This window comes from Boleophthalmus pectinirostris, unplaced genomic scaffold (genome assembly GCF_026225935.1).
Source record: "Boleophthalmus pectinirostris isolate CB_2022bp ecotype Guang Dong unplaced genomic scaffold, ASM2622593v1 HiC_scaffold_22, whole genome shotgun sequence".
Lineage (NCBI taxonomy): Eukaryota > Metazoa > Chordata > Actinopteri > Gobiiformes > Gobiidae > Boleophthalmus > Boleophthalmus pectinirostris.
Window position 1 is genome coordinate 31,697,772 of NW_026571190.1, and position 24,179 is coordinate 31,721,950.

General features: G+C 38.3%; 1 protein-coding gene across 1 annotated transcript in view; it reads left to right on the plus strand.

The window, feature by feature from the left end:
- LOC129410439 (glutathione S-transferase C-terminal domain-containing protein-like) overlaps window positions 1-23,522 on the plus strand; it is a 77,171-nt gene extending 53,649 nt beyond the window's left edge. The window contains exons 6-7 of the mRNA XM_055158654.1: window positions 5,330-5,399; window positions 22,903-23,522. Of these exons, the coding sequence (XP_055014629.1) occupies window positions 5,330-5,399; window positions 22,903-23,060 (228 nt within the window). The 3' untranslated portion in view covers window positions 23,061-23,522. The remainder of the gene's footprint in view (window positions 1-5,329; window positions 5,400-22,902) is intronic.
- The last annotated feature ends 657 nt before the right edge of the window (window positions 23,523-24,179 follow it).

The following is a 24,179-nucleotide window of genomic DNA, read 5'->3' on the forward strand; positions in this document are numbered from 1 at the left end:
TCGCAATAAATATCGTACTGTGAGATATGTATCATGATAATATTGAGAATGCTGAGACAATACTGAGAGATTTTGATATCATTACGTCCCTAATATTTTAGTAAATTATTTTGTTACAGTGCTACAGTTTTGTTCCTTGTTTAGTGGAAAGAAAGTCATTTATGCAACACATTTGACGTTTTCACTGTTTTGAGGAGGACAGCCATGATTTTGCCTTTTTTTTTTTTTTTTTTTATGAACCGTATCGAATGGATTTGAAATATATCGTATAAAATGGAATGTTCACTATTAAGATATCAAGATATATATCGTATCAAGATATATATCATACAGTGGCCAAAATATATATTGTACAATGGCCTATGTATCTGTATTTCTTAATGATACTCAGCCCTAATCCATTGATGATGCCGGTTCTGTTGTGATGCTGTTTATGGTGATAGCAGCTCCCGTTGGGCACTGCATTTTTCTAACGCTGAAGTCAGCAGACTTGTTTCTATTATTAAGCTGTTTAAGATGAATATTGCAATTTGAAATGTGCAAAATATAACATAATGATCTACAGATGTCAGAGCTTATAACAGACACAAGCACAGTAAGTCAAGAAGTGCTGCACTGTGTTTTTACACTCCATACATTTCCACTAGAATAATTTGGATGAATTGTCACTCTCTACTGAACAAATGGTAAAAGGAGCTGTTCATTTGAAAACTACAGCTTCTTGACATCACAAGGTCGAAAAGAGCATTTTGAGCTTTGGAGCTACAGGTAGCCTAATAATAAAGGGTTACTCAAACATGCATGAATGAAACAAAACTCAACTCCAGGTAGGTTTTTGAGAAGGTAAAAACATTCTAACATGACTAAAAGCTCACAAGAGACAATTTTGAGCAGTATAGAACCTTTAATGCAGACTAGAACAGCAGTGTCCCCAGGCTGTTGCTCCCTGCTGTCCAAATCTCTTATCAGTGGGCCCAGACACATGTTGCTGTGTGACATCCGTGCTGTGATGATGTATAGGTGCTGTCATTTCACCCCAGGGAGATTCGCATGAGAAGTAGCCGCGGGTTCGTCATGGCATCCTGAAGAGTTGACTTGTCACAACAGAGGACCACCTCCAGCCTCTGTGTCCTCTGTGCCAGCAGAACCTTGCACATATAGGATTAGAGATTATTTAAAGGCCAGTGAAGAAAAGCTCTGTTTTCTTCTCATGTTGAGGTTGTGGCTGGTGTTGGATTAGTGTGGGACAGTCCAAGTTTTCCATTTCAACTGGGATGCATGCAATACAGCTTATTTTTTACATGCCAAAAATACACAAAGTAACCTCAGTATTGTTGGTTTAAATAATAATGGACCAGTTATATAGAACAAAATAATATATTTCAGAACGTAGCTTTTAACTGACATGCTGTGTTCAGACAAAAACACCCTGGACGCCTGTATTTGGATGCCTTTGCATTTGAGTTCAGACGCCCCAGACGAGCATCTTGGACGCCTTGTGTCAACGAGAGAAAAATATTTGATGCACGTCCAAGGCATCCGCTGTGGTCTACGAGTGCCTTGTGTCCCTGATCGAGAGTGACTTTAGTGTATTTATTATATAAAACACATCAGAGAAGGCGATCAGTGGCGGTGGTGGCCTGTATATATTTTGTATATATATTTATTCTCAGCAAATGACACTGGTTTAGTCCTGGTTCAGTCCTGGTGTGGTCTTGGCGATCAGCTGGGCAGTTGCCGCGTGTATATATTTATAATCCGCTAATGACACGCTGCCTGAACACTCAAGATTTGTGCCACTTTGACGCCTGACGACGCACCGCAAAAATGCAGGACGCCCTAGACACGCATCCACATAGACTTTGCATGCAAACTGGACGCCTTGCTGTTACCTTCTCTAAAACATATCTGGTGTTGTACTTTTTCATTCACACATTTGAGTACAGCTTCTTTTACCTTTTGTTTTGTAGAGTTTGGCAATTCCAGAGCTGAAATTAAACAAATAAGTCAAGTGAAGGTGTATGGAGTTTAAAAAGAACACTTCCTAAATATGCAAAGTTCGTGTATTTAAACGTGAATTAAACAAAACACAACTCCAGGTATGTTTGGGATGAGGAAATAACATTATAAATCAAAAAATAGTGTAATATGGGTCCTTTAAAAATATTTTCAACACTTTACACATTTACCAAGCTGCTTTTTAAAGATCTGTGCTGCACTACACATCTTATCCTACACTATATATCTTCTCCTATATCATGCCACTGAAAAGAAAGAACACTTAAACTTGTTTTCTTTGTTGGCTGGCTGTAACATCTCACACTTGGTACAAAACGCCTATAAAAAAGGACTGACTGCTGTTGTGTGCTTTCCCTGGAGATGGGCTGCTAAACACGCACAGTTGGACAAAATCCACACTGTTTAAACCAGAGCACTTTATCTTCCACATAAATATGAGCTCTAAATCTTGCTCGTTCTACCCTATAGTTTTGTTTACTGTTCAACTCCTTACCCAGAACCCCACTGTGTTCACGCCAGCGGGAGAAATAAGGACTGCAATACATTGTTTTTAGGAGCCCGTGCTTGTCCATTGTGCACAACAGCAGTTAAAGGCGGGGACAGCTCGTGAAGAATGGCTTACCGGCGGAATAGAAGTCTAATGGTGTGAGATATTGGCGGTCGGGGCTAGCTTAAAAGCACCTGCTCCCATGGCCTTGCTAGCATCCAGCGTCACATCGGAGCGGAGTGAGCAATGGAATCAATTAAACTGAATCGCGGTGTGGAGATGACTAAACGCTCTCCCGAGTCACTTGCTATGTGAACCGTAAACAGGGTGAATGCAGGACAGAAGAGGGCTGTCCAACTGTGGGGGGAAATGGATGGGGTAGAGTGGCTGGCTTTTTGTGTAATGTTTACAAGCAGTCAGTTTTTCCCATGCAGGTGGAAGTCTGTTTTCTTAAATTGTATTCCTCTCTTGCAGTTACAGTATGATAAACGTCAGCCACCAGAGACAGTCTCGCACGCTTCAATGACAGGAGAGTCAATAAACCCGAATGTGAATAATGGTGGTATTTACACTGGATTTGTCGATGATTAGTCGCCAGCGGCAACAGGAGTGCAAAAGAAAAGGTGGTGATGGAGTAGAGGGACGTAATGGGAAAGATGTTTGCTGAAGATTTAGGGTTTCTAAATATAGCAAGCAACAGGTATGAAAGTAGTGGTAAAAAGGTATGTGTCTAATCTTCTCAGGTTACAGAATATACATAAGGATGTGGTGGAAAAATACCACCACACAACTTTTTAGCCAAAAACAAACCCTAAAATAAAAGCATATGTTTTTCACTGAAAAAGGAGCATAGGATAAAAAAAGCCTCCTCAGAATAAGGATGCATCCTGCATGGGCTTGCATCACAACAATCCTGACTCATATTTGACCTGGAGGAGGCCTCCTGCTTGTCTCCATGGAAATGTTGTTCCTTTGACTATGGAGCTCAACAGTGACCGCCCGCTGTGATTCCAGAAGTAAATTTTCCATCTAATTTCCCTTTATTCTTCAAAAGAAAAAATCTAATATTAAAGGGACAGTCTGGAATTTTGGACAAAAGGCCTCATTTTCTAGAGAGCCAGAGTGTTGGAGATGTGTGGAGACACTTTTTTAAATATTCCATCCAGTCCTTGTATTTGCAGAAGTCGCTGTTGCTAAATTTTGGAGTGGGTAAGACTGTTTTTAGTGACAGGATAACTATGGCCATTGACATGCACTAGCCTAGCACCAGCGACCTCTGCAAATACAAGGACTGGATGTGTCTCCACACGTCTCCAACACTTTGGCTCACTAGGAAATGAGGTCCTATGTCCAAAATTCCAGACTGTCCCTTTAAAAATTCGAAAGCATTCTGGAGGCTGAGCAGCTACGTGCTAACTAATATCTTGATTTTTCCAAAAGCACATTTAAAACACAAGATTTAAATGTTTCAGAAACAGATTTTAAATAAAATGATATGTCTCTTGATCATTTGTCACCACATAGTTGATTAGCCCTTAGCAAACTTGCAAACTTTTAATATACATTTTGTTGGGGGGTGGGAAATCTATGAGAAAAATGAATGAGAAATGTATTTCCTGAACCAGGGAATGGGCGCTCACTGTTCAGCTCCAAAATATATTATACAGTATGGAATAATATGGGTCTGTCTAAATAGATAATGTTCTTAAGTTTGGCTTTAACTTTCTCTTTCCATGGAATCATGTGATGTGCTACATTTGGAAATGTAAGTTTCCAACTTTAATTTGATGTCAAAAAGTAAATGTACTGATTCAATTTGAACTTGGGTAGCTCTTTCCTTAAGAGTAGAATATTAGCATGCAAATAGAATGGAAATGAGGTGGTAAATTGAAAATGTATTTTATGGTTATTAACTTAACGTGTACCTATTACAATACACATCAGACATTCTGCTTTAATGAACACTGTAAATCAACAGGAAACATGGTTAGTATTTCCTTTTTATACTGTGGGAAACAGGACTATAACTCAGTATCCCCGTGACCTTCCTATTTCCATGCTATTATCATACTGAAAATGTGTGCAACCGAAACTTCCTAAGAATTTGTACTTGGGACATTTAGAGATATTCAACTTTTTGCATGTAATAAAATCCGTAGCCAGTTGGTCGGTTGGTCACTCTCTGCTTCTGATGTGATGGTTGGTGCTTCAAATCCCGCCGTCAACTTAAACATCATTGGTAAAGAGGTCAGAGGTCATTTGTGGACCTTGGGCAGGACACTCAACCCACCTCACCCCCAGTGTCTGTGTATACTTAAAGGTCGAAAGGTGCTGTAAAAATGTGACAATTTACCATTTCACATTTCATATAACTTAAAGTGTGTATGTTATAATGTTTCCCCATTACAAATATCTGGAGTTGTGTTATGTTCATGTTTAATACACAAACCCTGCATATTTGGGTTGAATTCTTCACTCAAACAGAAAACACTAAAGTTTCACCTTGAAATGTCTTATGGCAGTACAGGAAGAGCTCCGCTGTGTTTTTAAATTCCACACACCTTCACTAGAATTATTTTGATCATTCCAGCTGTATATGTAGATGCAGACAGACTCAATCTTTTATAATGCCAAATAAAAAATGGAAGATTTTTAACTTCCAGTAACACCCATCTACAAAGCTACCCTTTTATGCGCAGCCTAAAACCAACCGTTGTGTTTTCTCAGATCAGACTATATCAATGTTTTCTTTCTCTTTTGGGAAAGTATTTGCTCTGTTATCATCCCCGTATTTTAAGCAGCTTTGCGCTCTGTTTGTTTCAGGAACACATGATCCTGTGCCGCTTCGCCGACCAAACGGCAGTGCAGCTTCCCCCAGAGAGACGCCTCATAGGTAAGTCTCCCGACGCACAATACATCTGTCCTAAAATCATCCCCCTTCCCTTAATATAATCAGAAGTTACTTGTATTTTTATGCATTTAATTTAAAGGGACAGTTCTGAATTTTGGACATAGGACCTAATTTCCTCATTAGAGTGTTGGAGACATGTGGAGATACTTTTTAAAATATTCCATCCAGTTTGCAGAGGTCGTTGGTGCTAGGCTAGTGCATGTCAATGGCCATAGTTAGCTTGCCAATAAAAACAGTCTTACCCACTCCACAAAACACCAGAAGCAAATCTATTATTATGCCAGACTGTCGATGTAAATGCCTGTGTCAATTTTAGAAGTAAAACCAACATTGCATTTGAAGGATTTATATCTGAGTTGTACTTCCTGATAGAAAGCTTGGCAGTGGCGCACTGATATATGAGAAAATAGTCCCTCAACATGCGACAATTCATGTGTTGCAAGGTTAGTTTTATTTCAAACATTATTCTATCAACACAGACATTTACATGGACAGTCTGATGCAATAATAGACTGTTTTTAGTGGCAGGATAACATGACCATTGACCTAGCACCAGCGACCTCTGCAAATACAAGGACTGGATGGAATATTTTAAAAAGTGTCTCCACACGTCTCCAACACTCTGTCTCACTAGGAAATGCGGTCCTATATCCAAAAATCCAGACTGTATTACGGAGTTTATCTGATCTGTGTTATAATGTTTCCTCATCAAAAACACACCTGAAGTTGTGTTTTGTTTACACATGTTTAAACACACAAATCCTGCATATTTAAACTAAGTTCTTCTCTCAAACAGAAAACACTATGTTCTACCTTGTGATGTCATGTGGTAATACAGGAAGTGAAATGCTCCACTGTGTTTTTAAACTCCATACACACCTTCATTAGAATCATCTGGATGATTTCAGACCTGGTATTGACAATCTCTACTGAAGAGAAGGTAAAAGGAGCTGTTAACTTGAAAACTACAGTTTCATGACAAGGTGGAACAGAGTATTTTGAGCTTTGGAGACATAGACATAGACTATTAATAATAAAGGATGTGTGAATGAAACAAAACACAACTCCAGGTATATTTCTGATGAGGTAACAACTTTTAACTTGGCTTAAAGTTCACAACAGTCAATTTTGCACAATATAAGACCTTTTAAACGTCTTTATATGGGTTTGACAATATTTTAAACAGCAGAATTTCAACTTCTTCCAACAAGACCCTGTTCAGAAGAAGTGGAGAAACACATTTTGAACTGCTGCTGCCAGTAATAACAAGAAAATCACCCATACCTGTCCATTTCTGTACAGTTTATAAATAATGCCAGCCATTGTAAGGGTGCACAGTGGTAGGGTGATTAACCACAAAGTCTCAAAGCTGTACAACCGTTCACTTACCACCTGTAATGAGGAGAATGATGCAGAGTGAGTGGTTCTGGCCAGAGCTGAACGTCCTTTATTTCTGACTTTGATTAGACTTCAAATGTATTATAAGATTTAGTTCTTTTCACACTATACAGAAATACTACATGTGTTTCTTGTTTCTTTAGGTGTTAATGGTTAGTTTGAGGGTTTTATACGGAATATGTCTCCATGGAAACAGGATACTAAGCTACTGAAAATTCATCATTGTGAAACTTTGACCATTAAATTTGGTATTTTTCTTAATATATTGTGATTAATCTTGCAGCCTGAATTGTCTGTAGTGAGGACTTGGTTCGCAATCAGCAATTGTATTGTAGGGCCCATATTATATCATTTTCTGATCTATTTTATAATGTTTCCTCATCAAAAACACAACTAGAGTTTTGTTTTGCTTCATTCACATGGTTAACACACAAACCCTGCATATTTAGGTTATTTAGGTTATTATAGGAGTTATTTCTCTCAAACAGAAAATACTCTGTTCCATCTTGTGATGCCATGTGGTACAACAGGAAGTGCTCCAATGTGTTTTTAAACTCCATACACCTTCACTAGAATCATTTGGAAGATTTCAGCCCTGGAATTGCCAATCTCTATTGAACTAAAGGTAAAAGATAGCTGTTAACTACTATGAAAACTACCAACCACAACATGACATCACAAGGTAGAAGGGAGTATTTTTAGACAAACTATTAAACCAAGTGAAACAAAACACAACTCCAGGTGTGTTGTGGGGAGAGTTTGTTGTTTGGCTTATAACTGTTGTGAATGCGAACTGATGAAGTTTTATTGAAAATGTTGAACTTGTGTGGGGGTGTGCGTATGTGTGTGGTCCTGAAATATACAAACAGAGAGGAACGATATTAGGAATTATAATATACTCTATAAATACAAACAAACACGAGGGAAACAGTAATAGTTTTATAATAATAGCAGGCCATTAGCTCGCTCTTAGCACCTGGCATTTAGCATTTCCTGATATTACAAATAAACATCTAATTGGCCCTTAAACACACATTTTCTATAATCTACTACTGCTACCAACTTCAAAGCACTCTGCAAACATGTTGATGTATATGTGTGCTGTTTTTAAACCACTACTCACTTCTTTAATTGCACCCACGGCACACCGAAAACTACTAAAACATGTAGCGCTGTCAACCAAACTTGAAAACGATATCATCTGATTGGTTACAATGTCTGTCAATCAAACAATATAGGCCCTTTGAAATATAATCTGCTAATTTACTAGCAGATAACTGAAATATCATGATATCGTACCGTCAAAAGTCTCACAGTAATATCGCGGGCTGTCACAATATATCGAATTGCGAGTTCCTTTGCTTGAATGCATTGTTTTATACAGGGTAGCCGCGAGGTCTTAAAAGTCTTAAAAAGGTCTTAAAATTAATGTTTTTAAATTAAGGCTTTAAAAAGTCTTAAATTATGTTGTCAAAGTCTTATTTTTTCCCCAAAGGTCTTAAATTTCATTAGCCTATTTTTTGTGTACTCAACCGGGCTGCAGTGCAATGTTAAACGGAGGGACAGGAAAAAAAAACAACAACGTGAGATAACGTAACATGAATGAACGTCTAATTTAGAGCATGTGCAAACAATACTTTGTTTTTTGGCACCGGCAACAACTGTAATCAGTTCCATTTACACTGCCCAAGATGCAAAACTCTGGTCAGATCAGTTCACGTCTCGTACATGTTTACGTCACACACATCACCACCTACCGTCACCACACAGCCTCCTGACATGCATACCCAATCAAATTCCACACACTTTTCCATCACCGCAGATTAACTCCCAAAAACGCTCGTCCAAATGCAGAATAAAAAGTGAAGACACTACGCCACTTTTGTGTCATATAAACGTAGCCTTAGATTCCAGATATAGTACTGTAGTTGGTTAGTCATTATCAGAATTAGACCTGGTGTTTTTTTGCCAGCATAATGGTGGCAACATTGGTCTTAATTTTCATTTAAGTGGTCTTAAAAAGGTCTTTAGAAAGTCTTAAATTTGGGGTAGTCAAAACCGGGGATACCCTGTCTATAGTAGCAACAGTTCATAAAAAAAGTAACTACATATCCCGTGATTCTAGGGATGTAACGATATCCAAGTCTCACGATACGATATCGTCACAATATGAACCTCACTTTATGATATTTATTGTGATATCGTGGGAAAGCTCATGATATGGTGGGGAGGCTCACGATCAGGGATGTAACAATATCCAAATCTCTCTCTGTACGATATTTTCACAATGTACATCTCACGGTACGATATTTATTGCGATATTTTGTGGAGGCAAACAACAGTTAATATGCTACTTTTTCCTCTTAAAATGCCTTGACAAGACTTAATCCAAAGAACTAAGACTTAAAAGTGCTTAGAACTGTTATTTCTTTTTGTAGTCGACACTGAAATGGAGCAAAGGATCATGGTCTGTGTAGTTCCCTCTGTCTTTTTTAGCTATTGCTGCACCATAACTCTTAATTTAAGCAAAGAGACTTGTGATTCGATATATTGCGATATTGCCCACGATATTATTGTGAGAACTTTGACAGTACGATGTCACGATATTTTGGTTATTGTTACATCCCTACATGATTAATTTCAGCACAGACAACATGAAGAAATATGTTTTTTTTACTTGAATTCCTGGGATTATGACGGAAATTATTCACATAAAAGCAGTAAGTATACTATCTACAGTTCTATAAGGTTCAACAAAATATTGCAATAAATATCGTACTGTGACATGCATATCGTAATAATATCATACCGTGAGATTTGGATATCGTTACAGCCGTATAATTTACTAACATGCTTTATTTTTTACTTTTCCTCTTTCCCTCTTGAGTGAGTGTTGAAGAAGTTAGGAAATGTGACAGGGGAATGAGACCTCGCCTCTGTCAGTGTTTTGTCTCAGCCTCTTACATTTTGTTGCGCATTTCCGAAAAAGACTTGCCAAATATTGCTGTTTTTCAAAGAATAGACTTCTTTAAACCACACGCTGTACTTCGACAGGCCAACGCTGCACTTGATTCTTTCCGCTGACAGTAACAAGACAAATCCTGACACTGGTTCTCTGATTCCCCGTGTCATTTAAATAAACATCTGGACTTTGGACATGCCTGGGAACCGTCTCGTGTTTCTATCTACAGTTTGAGTCGGAGCATCTGGAGACGACAGCTGAGGGAGAGCGGCGAATACAACGGGGAGATCTGTGCTCGTCCTGATCGCGGCGCATTTTTTATCAAAGCTCCGTGTGAAGGCGCTTAACGTGCACGCGCGCTTTCTCCCCGATGCCTCTTCAAATGTAAGGCCTTTAAAACGTACCTGACATCGCCTGTCACTGTGGCTTCTGCTCCGGATCAGTTAACATATCCCTCCGCCATATTTGATCACCTGTCTCCTGAGCCTGCCTGCGTTCTTGTGTGCGCCACTTCAACTCTTGACGATATAGGACTATTTACCTTAGCTGTCACCTGCTAAACTGAGGAATACATTTGAAGTCGGCGTTCAAAGGGGTATCCTAAGAGACCGGTAAACAGTGCGGGGAGGACTTGAGAGCGCTCGCTAATGCCCAGGATCGCGGTAATAAAAGAGAGGATGAATTAAAATAAAGCTTACAATGCTAACCGCGAGCTACGTAGGTTTCAACATGACACAGGTTAAAGCAGCGCGAAACTTTGAAGGCTCCCTCGCAGTGTGATGGGACCAGATCAGAGGGACATTGATCTGCGGGGTTAGAAAATCCTAATGAGGCCTGGCACAAATGTGGAGAGTCAGTGCCTTGGGTTTAAAGCGAGCGTGTTTACATTCAGGGCAGATCTGGGCCAGGCTCACGGCTACTTTAAGTCCTCAGCAGGATTTTGGTTTCTTTTGATCTTATGGAGAAGAGGAGGGCGCATTGTGTCTAGTGTTGTTTTGATACTATTTATCTTCTTATTTTTTATCCAATACTGATACTTGACTTTATTCTAGGGTGACAGTAGATACATTGGTGAGTATTTGTCCACCGATCCAAAGGTTGGCCATTCCGAACCCCGCTCTGGACATAAACATCATTGATTGAGCGGTCAAATCCACTGACCCACAGGTTGGCAGTGCGACGCTTAACCCACCTCGCCCCAGTGTCTGCGTACACTGGTGTGTGAGTGTGTGTGAATGGGTGAGTGGTTCTTTGATGAAGTGCCTTGAAGGTGGAAAAAAGCTGTATAAAAAAGTGATCATTTACCATTTAACTTTTTACTCACTGATACTGCATAGTGTGAAGAAGTAGACTAATGCTTCTCAATTTAATTACAGTACAAGAACCAAAAATAAAAGGCTATCTATAAAGAAAATCTACATGAATAAGAGGTTTTGAGGATTAAAACACAGTTTACAAACTACACTTCTGGTTCCAATAAGGCGTTCAGATGTTGGCGCTTCCTGTGCTGTCAGCAAAGGGAATGAACAATTAGAAAATAAACAAATGAAGCCACACGGGCACAGGAATGCTGTTGTTGTGAACACATTTTGACCACAGAAGGAGTCTGGTGATGATTTATTTACACCACAGAAGATTTTTACCTGTGACGTAACAATTTGGGTGACAGTAGCTCAGTTGATAGAGATAGGCGGTTCGAATCCCACTCTCGACAACAACAAATGAAACATCACTGGTTGAGCAGTCAGATCCACTGACCAACAGGTTGGCTGTGTGATTCCAGCTCCCACAGATCAATGCTGTCGTTGTGTCTTTGGGCAAGACACTTAACCCACCTCGCCCCCCAGTGTCTGCGTACACTGGTGTATGAATGTGTGTGTGTGAATGGGTGAGTGGTTCCTTTAAGTGCCTTTAAGATGGAAAAGCACTGCATAAAAATGTGACTAAAAATGTGACCATTTGGGCAAAAAAAAGCAAATTCAGTATTTTTGAATACTTAGAGGATACAGTTTTGGATTAATGGATTAAACATTTACTTTATATTACTGTGTGAGGATTGGGAAGAAGTATTAACAATTAGATATGACTTAAACAACCTAATTCAACCGATTTTGTATTTATCAGTAAGGCTGGTTCATTTACCTCAGTGCAAAATTCCGAGTAGTTTTTCTCATTTATCTTGTGCTTCCAGTGGGCTTAGGAAAAACTGGTGATGGATGCACACTTGGCATGACTTTCCTCAATTTGGCAACAAAGACATTTCAGCTTGTACAAGAACTGAACACAACAACTTTAAACTGTTTTGTTGTTGTTGATGGTTAAATGGGTTGTCTAAGGGTAAAATTGCAAAATAGCACAGTTATAAGTGCGGTTAGCTAAACAAGCTAGCGATGGCTGTATTTGTTGACTTTGCTGACGACAGACTTTGGGAGGATATGCGCAGCAAAATGCAAAAGTAAATTTGAGAGAGGGATTATAGGGGAATTAGTGAAATGTTGGTGTGACTCTGCAGAAAGAAATGAGTCAACAACAGCAAAGAAACTGAATCTGCCTCAAATTTGACTTTGTGATAGGCCAATTTATTTGTGATTTTATTGAAGAATTTTAATAATTGAAGAAAAACACAGGGTAGCATCTAAACCAACATTTCCAACTCTATTTGTATTCCAAGGAAACAGCTTAATACTCAGTGATTTCAGTACCACAATGAAAAACACATGGTTTAATGAATGACCATTCAAATTACTATTTTTAATTCATATATTGTGATTAATCTTGCAGCCTGAATTGTGGGACTTAGTCAGCAGTTGGCAATTGTTCTTTGTAGAAGCTTAAATATACTTTGCTAATTTACTGAGATGTTTTATTTTTCTTTTTTCCTTTTGTCTGTTGATTGAGTGTTGAAGTTTACAGAGGAATGAGACCTCACCTATGTCAGTTTCAAGCATCTGTCTCAGCTTCTTACGTTTTGTTGCACATTTCCAAAAAAGAGACAAACTTGTCTGTTCTTTAAACTGCAATATTTGACAACTCTACACCCCACACTGTACGTCAACACCTGCACTTGTGGCTTAACACTGACAGTAACAAGATGAATTCTGACACTGGTTCTGATTTCCAGCTCTATTTTTATACTAAAGTGAAACAGCTTAGTTCCCTGTAATGATTTCAGTATCACAATGAAATGAAAAAATAAAAACACTCTTCTTAATGAACATGGACCCCCTCAGGATACACGAGCACAGACTAGAGGGTACTTGGAATAATATAAAAAAATATTAACTGTAGTGAATTGCTTGATTTTAAGATGGATTATTATAATATTTCTTATAATTAAAACAAGAAACTGTAATAAAATGTAATAGTGATATATTAGAAGAAGCAGATGGGGTAAAATTGGTTGGAAGCTACTGATCTACTGACTCCTGTGTCTTTTACTATTTCCATGTTATAATTATACTTGTAAATTAGGGCTGGGTATCATTAAGAAGTGGCAGATACAATACATACCTCGAGCTTTTGATTTGATATGATATAGTTCAAATCAATTCAATACAGTTCAATAAAAAATTATGATTGTGACATTAAAAGTCTTTGTTAAACCACTTCTTGTGCAAAGTTAATATGAAACACACCAATTTTAATCATCAAAACAGTGGAAATGTCAAATGTGCTGCATAATTGAGTTTCCTTCTAATAAACAAGCAAAAAACTGTAGTGCTGCAACAAAAAAAGTTTGTAAAATAATCAAAAAAATGCTCTCAGCGATATATATATATATATATATATATATATATATATATATATATATATATATATATATATATATATATCTTTGCACCATTAATTCTTTTTTGTGTGTTTTTTGCATCTTGTACATAAAATAGACTTTAATATTTCTGTTCTATTCTATAGTGATACAGCAGCCCACGATATCGATACTGTCATCACAATAAACTATACGATATATCAATATTTCAATATTTTTGCACACCCCTATTGTAATTAAATTATATAATAATTTCCCCCAAAAAGAAACTTTCAGCCTTTTCAGCAGCTCTCAAACAATAATAAAAAATAAAAAAAACTTACTTTTCAGTCCAGTTAAAAAGTGTAGTTGAGTAGAAAGTACATGTAACTTATCTTAACTTCTCTGTAATGAAGTAAAAGTTAAAAGCATCCACATTAAAATTACTTTAGTACTTGTACTTCATTATGTTCCACCACTGGTTATGATTGAAATGAGTTTATTAGTATTCTGAGTGTCTTTATGTGGTCTTATATATTGTATTATAGCTTGCCGTATACATTCTTTAAAAAAAATAAAAAAATAAAAAATCTCCCTCTGTACCTCACAGAAAATGCAGGCCTCAGAGTAATTATTATTAAAACTGTGCTTGGATAAACTTTCCTCGGCAGCCCTTTGCTCAGAGCCGCACAGGTGATAATTACATCACTCCACCGTTACCCCGGGGACCACGCGATGCTCTTATCTGAATCATCTGAGCAGGGCTTAGGTAAAACTGCAGCCATTAGCAGACATAATAACACCTCAGTTCGTCTTTACATCCATTTTCTATAAGCTCCACTCACTGCAGGGACCGGCGCTCCCTGAAGATCCCGCATTATGGTGTTGGCGAGATGGCTGTATAGAAGAATGCGTTTTACGGGCTCCCATAAAGTGTTTTCGGAGTATTCACACACTCAGCGAAATGTTTCTTTTTAAGCCTTTGTCTACATTCACTGACTTTGATGTGCTGCGTGGAATGTTTATATATGGTAATAACAGTGTGTGCTTACATCTAGAGCTACAGCCATTGATTATTTTAGTAGATGACTAGTTTGAGATTATATTTTCAGTCAGCTTGTTTCTAAAAAAAATATTCTTTCCGCCCATATTACTCTATTTTCTGAACTGTTTTATAGTGTTGTTTCCTCACCAAAAACATACCTGGAGTTAGGGGTGTGCAAAAATATCAAAAATATCGATATATCGTATCGCTTAATGTGCTGTATCGTGGGCTGCTGTATCGTTATATTGCCAAGAGTATTTTTTGGTATATTTTACTCCATTATTTTGTTACAGCGCTACAGTTTTGTTGCTTGTTTCGAGGAAGGAAACTCATTTATGCAACATATTTGACATATTCATTTGTTTTGGTGATTAAAATGTGAGTGTGTCTTAAAGGGACAGTCCAGAATTTTGGACATAAGATCTCATTTCTTAGTGAGCCAGAGTCTTGCAGATGTGTGGAGACACGTTTTTAAATATTCCATCCAGTCCTTGTATTTGCAGAGGTCGCTGGTGCTAGGCTAGTGCATGTCAATGGCCATAGTTATCCTGGCACTAAAAACAGTCTTACCCACTCCACAAAACACCCGAAGCAAAACTGTTATTACACCAGATTGTCGATGTAAATGTCTGTGTTGATAGAATAATGTTTGAAATAAAACGAATCTTGCATCGCATGAATCGTCACATGTTGAGGGACTGTTTTCTCAGCAGCAGCGGAATTTTACTTTGCCGGTAAGATAGGTCCTAGGTGATATCAGTCCGCCTCTGCCAAGCTTTCTATCAGGAAGTCCAACTCACTGCTGCTGCTCAGATATAAATCCTTCAAATTCAAGATTGGTTTTACTTCTAAAATTATTCTACCGACACATTCAAATCGACAGTCTGGTGTAATAACTGCTTTGCTTCGGGTGCTTTGTGGAGTGGGTAAGACTGTTTTTAGTGGCAGGATAACTATGTCCATTGACATGCACTAGCCTAGCACCAGCGACCTCTGCAAATACAAGGACTGGATGGAATATTTTAAAAAAGTGTCTCCACACGTCTCCAACACTCTGGCTCACTACGAAATGAGGTCCTATGTCCAAAATTCCAGACTGTCCCTTTAACTTTACATGAGAAGTGGTTTAACAAAGACATGACTTAGCCTTTATTTTTTTATTGAACCATACCGAATCGATTTGAAATGTAGTGAATCAAATCAGAAGTGCATTGTATCAAAATATGTATTGTATCGTGGCCTGTGTATCGAGGTATGTATCTTATTGTCAACTTCTTAATGATACCCAGCCCAACTGGAGTTGTGTTTTGTTTCATGCACACGTTTAACACACAAACTGCATAATTAGACTGAGTTCTTCTCTCAAACAGAAAATAATCTGCTCCACCTTGTGATGTCATGAGGTAATACAAGTCCTCCACTGTGTTTTTAAACTCCACACACCATCACGAGAAAGATTTGGATAATTTCAGCCCCAGAATTGCCAATCTCTAGTGAAATAAAGGTAAAAATTTGTCGTTAACTACCACGTAATGACATGACAAGTTGGAACAGACCATCTCGGGATTTGGAGATGCAGACAGACTACTAATAAAGGGTTACTTAAATATGTGTGAATGAAACAAAACACAACTCCAGGTATGTTTTTGATGAGGAAACACATTATTAAATAGATCAGAAAATAGCGTAATATGGGCCCTTTAATAGTCGACTAGTTAAATTACTCCCATTAATCACTGCAGCTCTATTATCAGCAGTCTATATGTATCAGCACAATGAACATTTTCTGTGAAGTCTGTAATTTTTTTCTAAATATTGGATGGCAATGGGCAGTATTAGCACCAGTATTATTGCTTATTTTCACTTTTTGTTCAAGGACTTTGTAACTCATTTTAGACAAGGCCGGTAAAAGCAGTAAAGGGCTATATTGTGCTAAATGGAATGCATTCAGCCTTGTTATAATGCTGTTCCTTCACCTAAGGACTACTGGAAATGGACAAAAATGATCCTATATTGTACAGCTGTTTACCGCACTCCAGATAAATTATAAATAAACAATAATAACAATTTCAGTCTTAATTTCACACCTTGAAAAACTAAGAAAATAGGCAGGCATAGGTATTTGTATTTATACTTTGTAGTACCATCATCCTGGGGGTGTTTTTCATGTTCCTCTAAGGTGGGATGTTCAGCAGTGGCGATGGAGGCACAATGCACACAATAGCAAACACTGTCAAGTACAAAGTGGATTTAACAACACATTTTCTAGCCTGATTCATTAGCCGGTTTCACTTCGTGGAAATCGTCTGACCTTGCAGCATTAGGATTCATTCGCTTGACGGTAGGTGGGTAAATTTTTTATTTAACCAATCGCTGCTATTTGGTCATGACGTATGTAATATACCAAATCTCGTAGGAAGAAGGGCAATAACGTCTTTCCTCTTGATAAAATTCACCAAACATTGTCTTTGTTTCAGCTTTAAATCCTCGATCTTGGAAATCATCACCAACACAGAATGTTTGGCTTCGTCTACATCCATCTAGACCACTTTGTTTACTGTTGTGCTGTACCACAAAAGAGACCCAGACAGGTGCTTGTGTTTTGACGTCATGGCTTCACAGCTCTTCACTGATTGGCCGGTGCACGGTCTGCAACTTCCAGGATTCATGCAAACCGTCTAGTGTATTCTGATCCCTGACCTAGTCGCTGGAGAGAAGTCTGGAGAGAGTCTGTCATCAATACGAGTGTTCATGGTCCAGCTAAATCAGTTCATTATGGTCAGATTGTGTCTTGCGTAACTTGCGTAACATAGTTTTAGATAGAGTAGTGCCTATAGTTAGTGTCATATCCCCAGGAAATGTTAATGATATCAGCTGCAAAGTAGTAGCCAGGCTGGCGCCACCTAGTGTCTCTGCTCAATTTCATTTCTCTTCAGCGATTAGGTCAGGAATCGGAACAAAATAGATGTTTGCCAGAATCCCGGAAGTTGTAGATCGTGCACCAACCAATCAGTGAAGAGCTGTGAAACCATGACGTCAAACGCAAGTGCTTGTGTGTGTCCCTTTTGTGATACAGCACAACAGTAAACAAAGCGGTCGAGATGGATGTAGACGAAGACAGACATTCTGTGTTGGCAACGATTCCCAAGATCGAGGATTTAAAGCCAGAACAAAGAAATGAATTTTATCAAGGGGAGAGACGTTATTGCACTTCTTCCTACGGGATTTGGCGCATTACATACATCACGACCAAATAGCAGCGATTGGTTAAACAAAAAAAAAAAAAAAGTACCTGCCGAATCCAAATGCTGCGAGGTCAGGTTTCCACGAAGTGAAACCAGCACATGAATCAGGCTATGAATCAATAGCACAGTTCATACTCAAAGTAATTCAAAGTGCTTTACAGAATAAGAAAGACATTAAAATCACAACCCAAAACAATGAAAACATAAATAATCATCATGAAATTAACATTTAAAGAGAAGAGGGCAGAATAAAATATCATGTTATGTCTTATTTACAGCTTTTGAATACATTTCGACCTGAACCGTTTTTCACAAATGAAATTACTTGGACACAGTAGCTCACACATTACAATATAATAACAAAGAGGAAACAGCTACATTCTAAATAAATTAAATTCTAAATAATTTAAATAGCAAAAATAAAGTGCCAAGTAGGACTCAAATATACAGAAACAAACATGACCTCATCTAATACTTGATGATGTTTCTTTCTCTTTGTTGCATTCTTTTCTTTCTATAATGAGCTGCTATCAAAAGCTAGAGTTTTTACAGCTTTTCATCACAGTTCATCAGGTGTTTTATCACTTGACTGTTGATATTTTTGAGTACAAAGTTGTCAAATCCTGAGCAGGCGTGGCACTTAGGTGTAAGTTCACAACAGAATTATAAAAGTTCAAGATCCTGTGTTTACACAAAATGCACTCTTGTGACCTTTAAGACGTTTTACAATGTTGTTTCCTCATCAAAAACATATCCGGAGTTGTGTTTTGTTGCATTCACACATTGAGTAACTCTTTATTATTAGTCTCTCTACATCTCCAAAGCTCAAAATGCTCTGTCCCACCTTGTGATGTCATGAAGTATTAGTTTTCGAGTTAAGAGCTAGGTTTTTTTTTTTAGCTTTCGTTCAGTAGAGATAGGCATTTCCAGGGCTGAAATCATCCAAATTATTCTATTGAAAGTGTATGAAGTTTAAAAACACAGTGGAGCAGTGGTGTTTTGTGTTTGAGAAAAGAACATACAAGTCTATACTAGTGAGTGAAACAAAACACAACTCCAGGTGTGTTTTTGGTGATGAAACATTATAACAGAGATCATAAAATAGCGTAATAAGAGCCATTAAACACCTCCCAAAGCTTTACACCGCCCCTAAGCAAAATCTGAAAAATCTTCAAGAGTGGGTGGTGCCCGGAGGGTTGGGGGGAGCGGGTGTGGGGCAATGATTGACAGCCGACTGACAGCCACAACAATCCAACATGTCGCAGACTGGTGTGCTCCAGACTTTGAAACAGAGTTTGTGACATTTGTGCTCGGATCACGCCGTTTCCCTTTTCTCCAGACACAGCAGGACATCGTGATGCCTGGTGGTGCCAGGTGAAGGCGGGGCTGAGAGGGGCTCCTCACGTATCGCCCGTAGACGCCAGTGGCTGTGCTCGTCATGTAAAACCCTCTGACATCTGACTCGTTGGTGGCTGTTAGTTCTAACAAGTTTGCACTGAAATGCCAAAAAAAGGCCACGGGTGTTTCAGACCCATTCACATTAGCCTGATTCATCAGCCGGTTTCACTTCATGGAAACCATCTGACCTCGCAGCATTAGGATTTGTTTGCTCGACGGTAGGCATGTACTTTTTTATTTAACCAATCGCTGCTATTTGGTGACGTATGTAATGCGCTGGAACACTTAGTGGTGTCCAAGTAAACAAAGCATAGAGTGAACATGTCTGTTAACGATCATTGTCATTTCTGCGAGATGAACTTGTGAATTAAAGGTGCAATAAAAAATGCGAAGTTTGTATTTAACAAAGGAAGTCCAAAGGAGGATACTGTATGCAGTCTGCTATCGCAACTCAGGTTGGTTCAGCTCTTCACTGATTGTTCAGGGCGCAGTCTACAACTTCTGGGGTTCTTACAAACCGTCTAGTGTATTCCGATTCCTGACCTAGTCCTTGGAGAAAAATTAAATTGAGCGGAGGCACTATGTGGCGCCATCCTGTCTACATTTACACAGCTAATCAGTAGAAAAAAGGAGATTTTGGTGTTTAGTGGCCCTTTAAGTACCAAATGTATTGTGAAATTGTCGGCAAAGCAAGTATTTATCATTTATCTCTATCAAATCTAAAAGCTACTCCTCCACTTATCAAATTAATGACTCAAAACTGGAATTTTTCTCCTAAATCCAACAGACTGGTTGCAAACAAATAGTTAATTCCGATGGATTTGAGTGGATCTGGTGTAATTGTTGTGGAATTTTCAGTCCACAATCTTGGCGCTGCAGTAATACTTTTGTTTATGGATCACATATTCATGGATAACTAGTAGTAATAGACTTCCTAAGTAGTTAATCAGTACTTTTGTAGTCTTTATTGATACTTAGCGGCGATCCCATCAACATTCCATGGGGATTTAATACTAACTGTAGGTACTGCACTGTCTGAGGTTTTGTTAGACTTTAGTCAAAGCTTTGTTTTAATACAATCTCAACATAAAGAGCTGACTTAGCCGGAAGTACAACATGACAGATGATTTGTACTGTTAAATAAGTCTCTCACACAGTCTCGCGCTCATCACAAGCTCCTGAAAATGTGTTGTTTGAATCCATTTTTTTTCTTCTTCTTTCATACAATCATAAAAGTTTCTTGACGCACGTATAAAGATGCATGTAGAACACCCCCAGCATGATGCCACTGCAAACTATCAATACATATTCATTCTGTATGACTGAATTAACCACTATTTAGTCATCAACTTTCAGTTCCATTAGCGATCTCTCCATAAAAATCGAATGTTTTTGGTTCATACAGATGTTATTAGGCATTATCTTAAAAGTGCTGTATCTGATTTTTATTTAATGCAGCGATGTCAGGCCCCTCCGTGTTACCAAGGAGCTCCTCTGCTTTTATAGAGATGCTGAATTCCCAGACCCACAGCAGATTTTTCAAACTGAATATTTGTAAATGTTTATTTCGATAGCAGTGGAGTTTGTAGTGTTTTTTTTTTTTTTTGTTTGTTTCTTTCTTTTTGTTTCCAATTCTTTTCAAAATCCAAAGTTATTCCTCTTTTCTTACCCACTCCTTGCAACCTATTTATTCACCAGAATGAATTTTTTGAAGAACTTTTAACAATAGTAGTGCTAAGTACAACTAGCATTTTTCACACCGCACTTCCTGATTCCTTGAGGATGAATAAAACAGTCTATAATTTGATGCAGACAGCGCACAGTAGTTTTATTTGAACCCAAAGAGCTGTTTTTACAATATACAATATATTTATGTATCGTTAGTGGTAAAAACAACCAATTTTTTTTCAACTACATGGAAAAAATCTGGCACTATTACCTCAATGTCTGCTGGTGCTTTATAAACACATCACCTAACCCCCGCAGAACCACTAACTAACATACCAATTATCACTTGGAGAATAATATGTCGTCCCTAAACTAAAGTGTTACCATAATAACAATAACTTTCACTTGTGCACTATAGATTTTATCACTCCATTCTCCATTTATTGGAGTTTTCAGAGGGCATTTTTCAAGCTTAAATAGCCCATATTATTACTCGACTATTATTTTCTGACCTATGTTATGAAAAATTCAGCCCTGGAATTTGCAATCCTTATTAAACAAATGGTAAAGATTAGCTGTTAAACTGACAACTACAATGTGAATGAAACAAAACACAACTTCAGGTATGATTTCTGATAAGATGACAACATTGTCAAAGGAAAACAGAAAACACACTCCAAAGTTCATGTAGAGAGGCAAATGCAAGGAGCGTTTTGGCAAGAAGACTTTGTTTGCACACTTTTTAAAATCTCATCTTAAAACCTACTTGTTCACTTTGGATTATGACAGAGTTTGAGATGTTGACATTTTATTAGTTCTTTTTATTAGGTTCTATGTTGTTTTATTGATTTTATTAGAATCTGTTTTTAGTCATATCTTGTTTTATTGTTTTTATTTAATTATGTTCTGTAGCACTTTTAGTCGTTATAAAGTTGCAGTCACAGATCATTTGTCTTGCTTTGGACCACAGTACAGTTGTCCCTCGCTATATCACGGTTCACCTTTCACGGTTTCGCTTCTTTTTTTTTTTTTTTTGTGTGCAATTTTGCATGCTTTTATTTATTTATTTTTTACAGCATATGAATGCGTATTGCGTATTACGGGCAGGTAGTAATTACACACAGGTGGGTCAGTACTAAACTAGGTCTAAACTAGGATTAATCTTGGACTTAAGGGAGAGAACGCCGAGCAGTTTATCCACAAAGCGCGATTGGGCAATTGCCGTCCTTACCTTCGTGAGGTGCGGAGCTCTGCATGGGTCCTTTCTCCTGCTGTCACCCCCGAGCCCATCCCGATAGTGGGTCCTGTTTCAGTTCTGGTTTAGTCCTGGTTTACTCCTGTTTAGTCCTAGTTCAGTCCTGGATTAGTCCTTCTCTTGAGTCCTACAATCAGTCCTAGATTAGTCCTGGGTTAGTCCTAGGTTAGTCCTGGTTTAGTCCTGGTTTATTGTTGGTTCAGTCTGTGGCGTATGCGACGCAAAAGTTTGATATAATCTCAGGTTAACGGGCGAGCGTGGTGCTGTACTGGGGGTCTCCAAAAATGGACTCATGCAGGACTCTGCGCTGTAGGGCTCCATTACGGGATAAATGAATCTTTGGTTTGTTACATAAAGAAGGAGGAAAATAACAAAAGGACGACAGCAGCAATAAGTTTTAAGAAGGATGCAGAAAGGGTTGTAACTGTCCTGTCTGAAAAAGTGTATAAAGTGTGTGGTGAGGGGTTTTACAGCCTTAAAACAGATATAATAATTGTAAAATATAAAGTTGACTACTTTGCGGAATTCACCTATCGCGAGTTATTTTTAGAACATAACCCCCGCGATAAACGAGGATCACAGTCTACCAAACAACCTTATAACACGGCTTAAAGTTCACAAGAGTCAGTTTTACATAATACAGCACCTTTAAAACACCTAATGCTGTTTTTGGTCTCTAGTCTATAAGCACATCCCCTGAATTGTCGTATTTACACTTTTATCCCTTCTTCACTCTTGGCTGATACATGATTCTGTCTCTCTCCAGGCAAACAGTGCATGGGGCTGGTGGACTTGGACCGCTCCTGGGCAGCAGAGGCTCATGGGTATTCTGTGCGAGTGATGACGATGGAGCCGGAGAGCTGCACCCCGAAGAACAACATGCTGGTGGGGAGGCCGGGCCAGGCACCAGAAGAAGGCTCATAACTCTATAACTCCTCCAGTGAGATATTGGAACATTTTATTAGGAAGACTTCATATGAGATTTTATTTGTCCATCTTGCTTTTCTCATTCCATTTTAACCTGGCATTGAGTTGGAGAGTCCACTATGACATGAAACGAAAATGGATTTTTACTTTTTCTTGTTCTTTTTTTTTTATTTTATGAACTCTGCAAGCGAATTATTGAGTTGTTTTTAATCTGTATACATATATATCCCCATGATGTCCTTTATTATCAGGCCAAAAACAGGATTTAGAATTTAAATATGGGTTAAAATAGGTTGCGGTTTGGATTTAGATCAAGTAGTAACTATGGCTTAAGAGGGGATATTTTAGTTCTATGAGGTATTAACTGCTGCCACTTATTTGGATCATATTTGGATCACCGTGTTACTATTGTTTGAAAATGTGCCAAAAACAACGTATTAAAATGTTTTATATGTTTCACTGTTGTTTTTGATGCTCTGAGTCTCCACTCGTGTTGTATTCAAGACCGTTCTAATTGAGACCAAGAAACCAAGACCTCTGAACGTCGGGACCGAGACAAGACCCAGACCATGGCTCATCAAGACCAAATCGAGACCATCTTTGTCATTTTCTACATTTATTTGTATTGTACACTTATTTTGGCACATATATATCAATGTTTTTTTTTTTCTAAATCTATCATTTGATCTGATAAATGTTAATTTAAGCTTAAAATAAGACAAGCAAACTTACTGCACTAAAACACTCTGTGCCCCTTTTTTGGACTTCCACCCACAGTTTGAGAACCCCTTCTTTAAAAGAACTTCCCCTGGCACTTTACAGAAAACTGCTTCCAAGTGAATAAAGTGGGTAGGATTTTTAAATCTGTTTTTTTCAAATTCCTAACTGGAATTACATCTTACTGATATTTAGCAGCCTTTGCACATTTACCAAATGCACATTGTGACAAACACAGATGTACTGCACACCGGTACAAGTTTATTGCCAAGCGCAGTGGTCGTAATGAAACATGATCGCACTCGACGACCGTCAGATCTCAAGACCGAGACAAGACCGAGTCCAAGCGCCTTCAAAAGTGAGACAAGAACGAATTATATGCACCTTCAAGACCGAGAC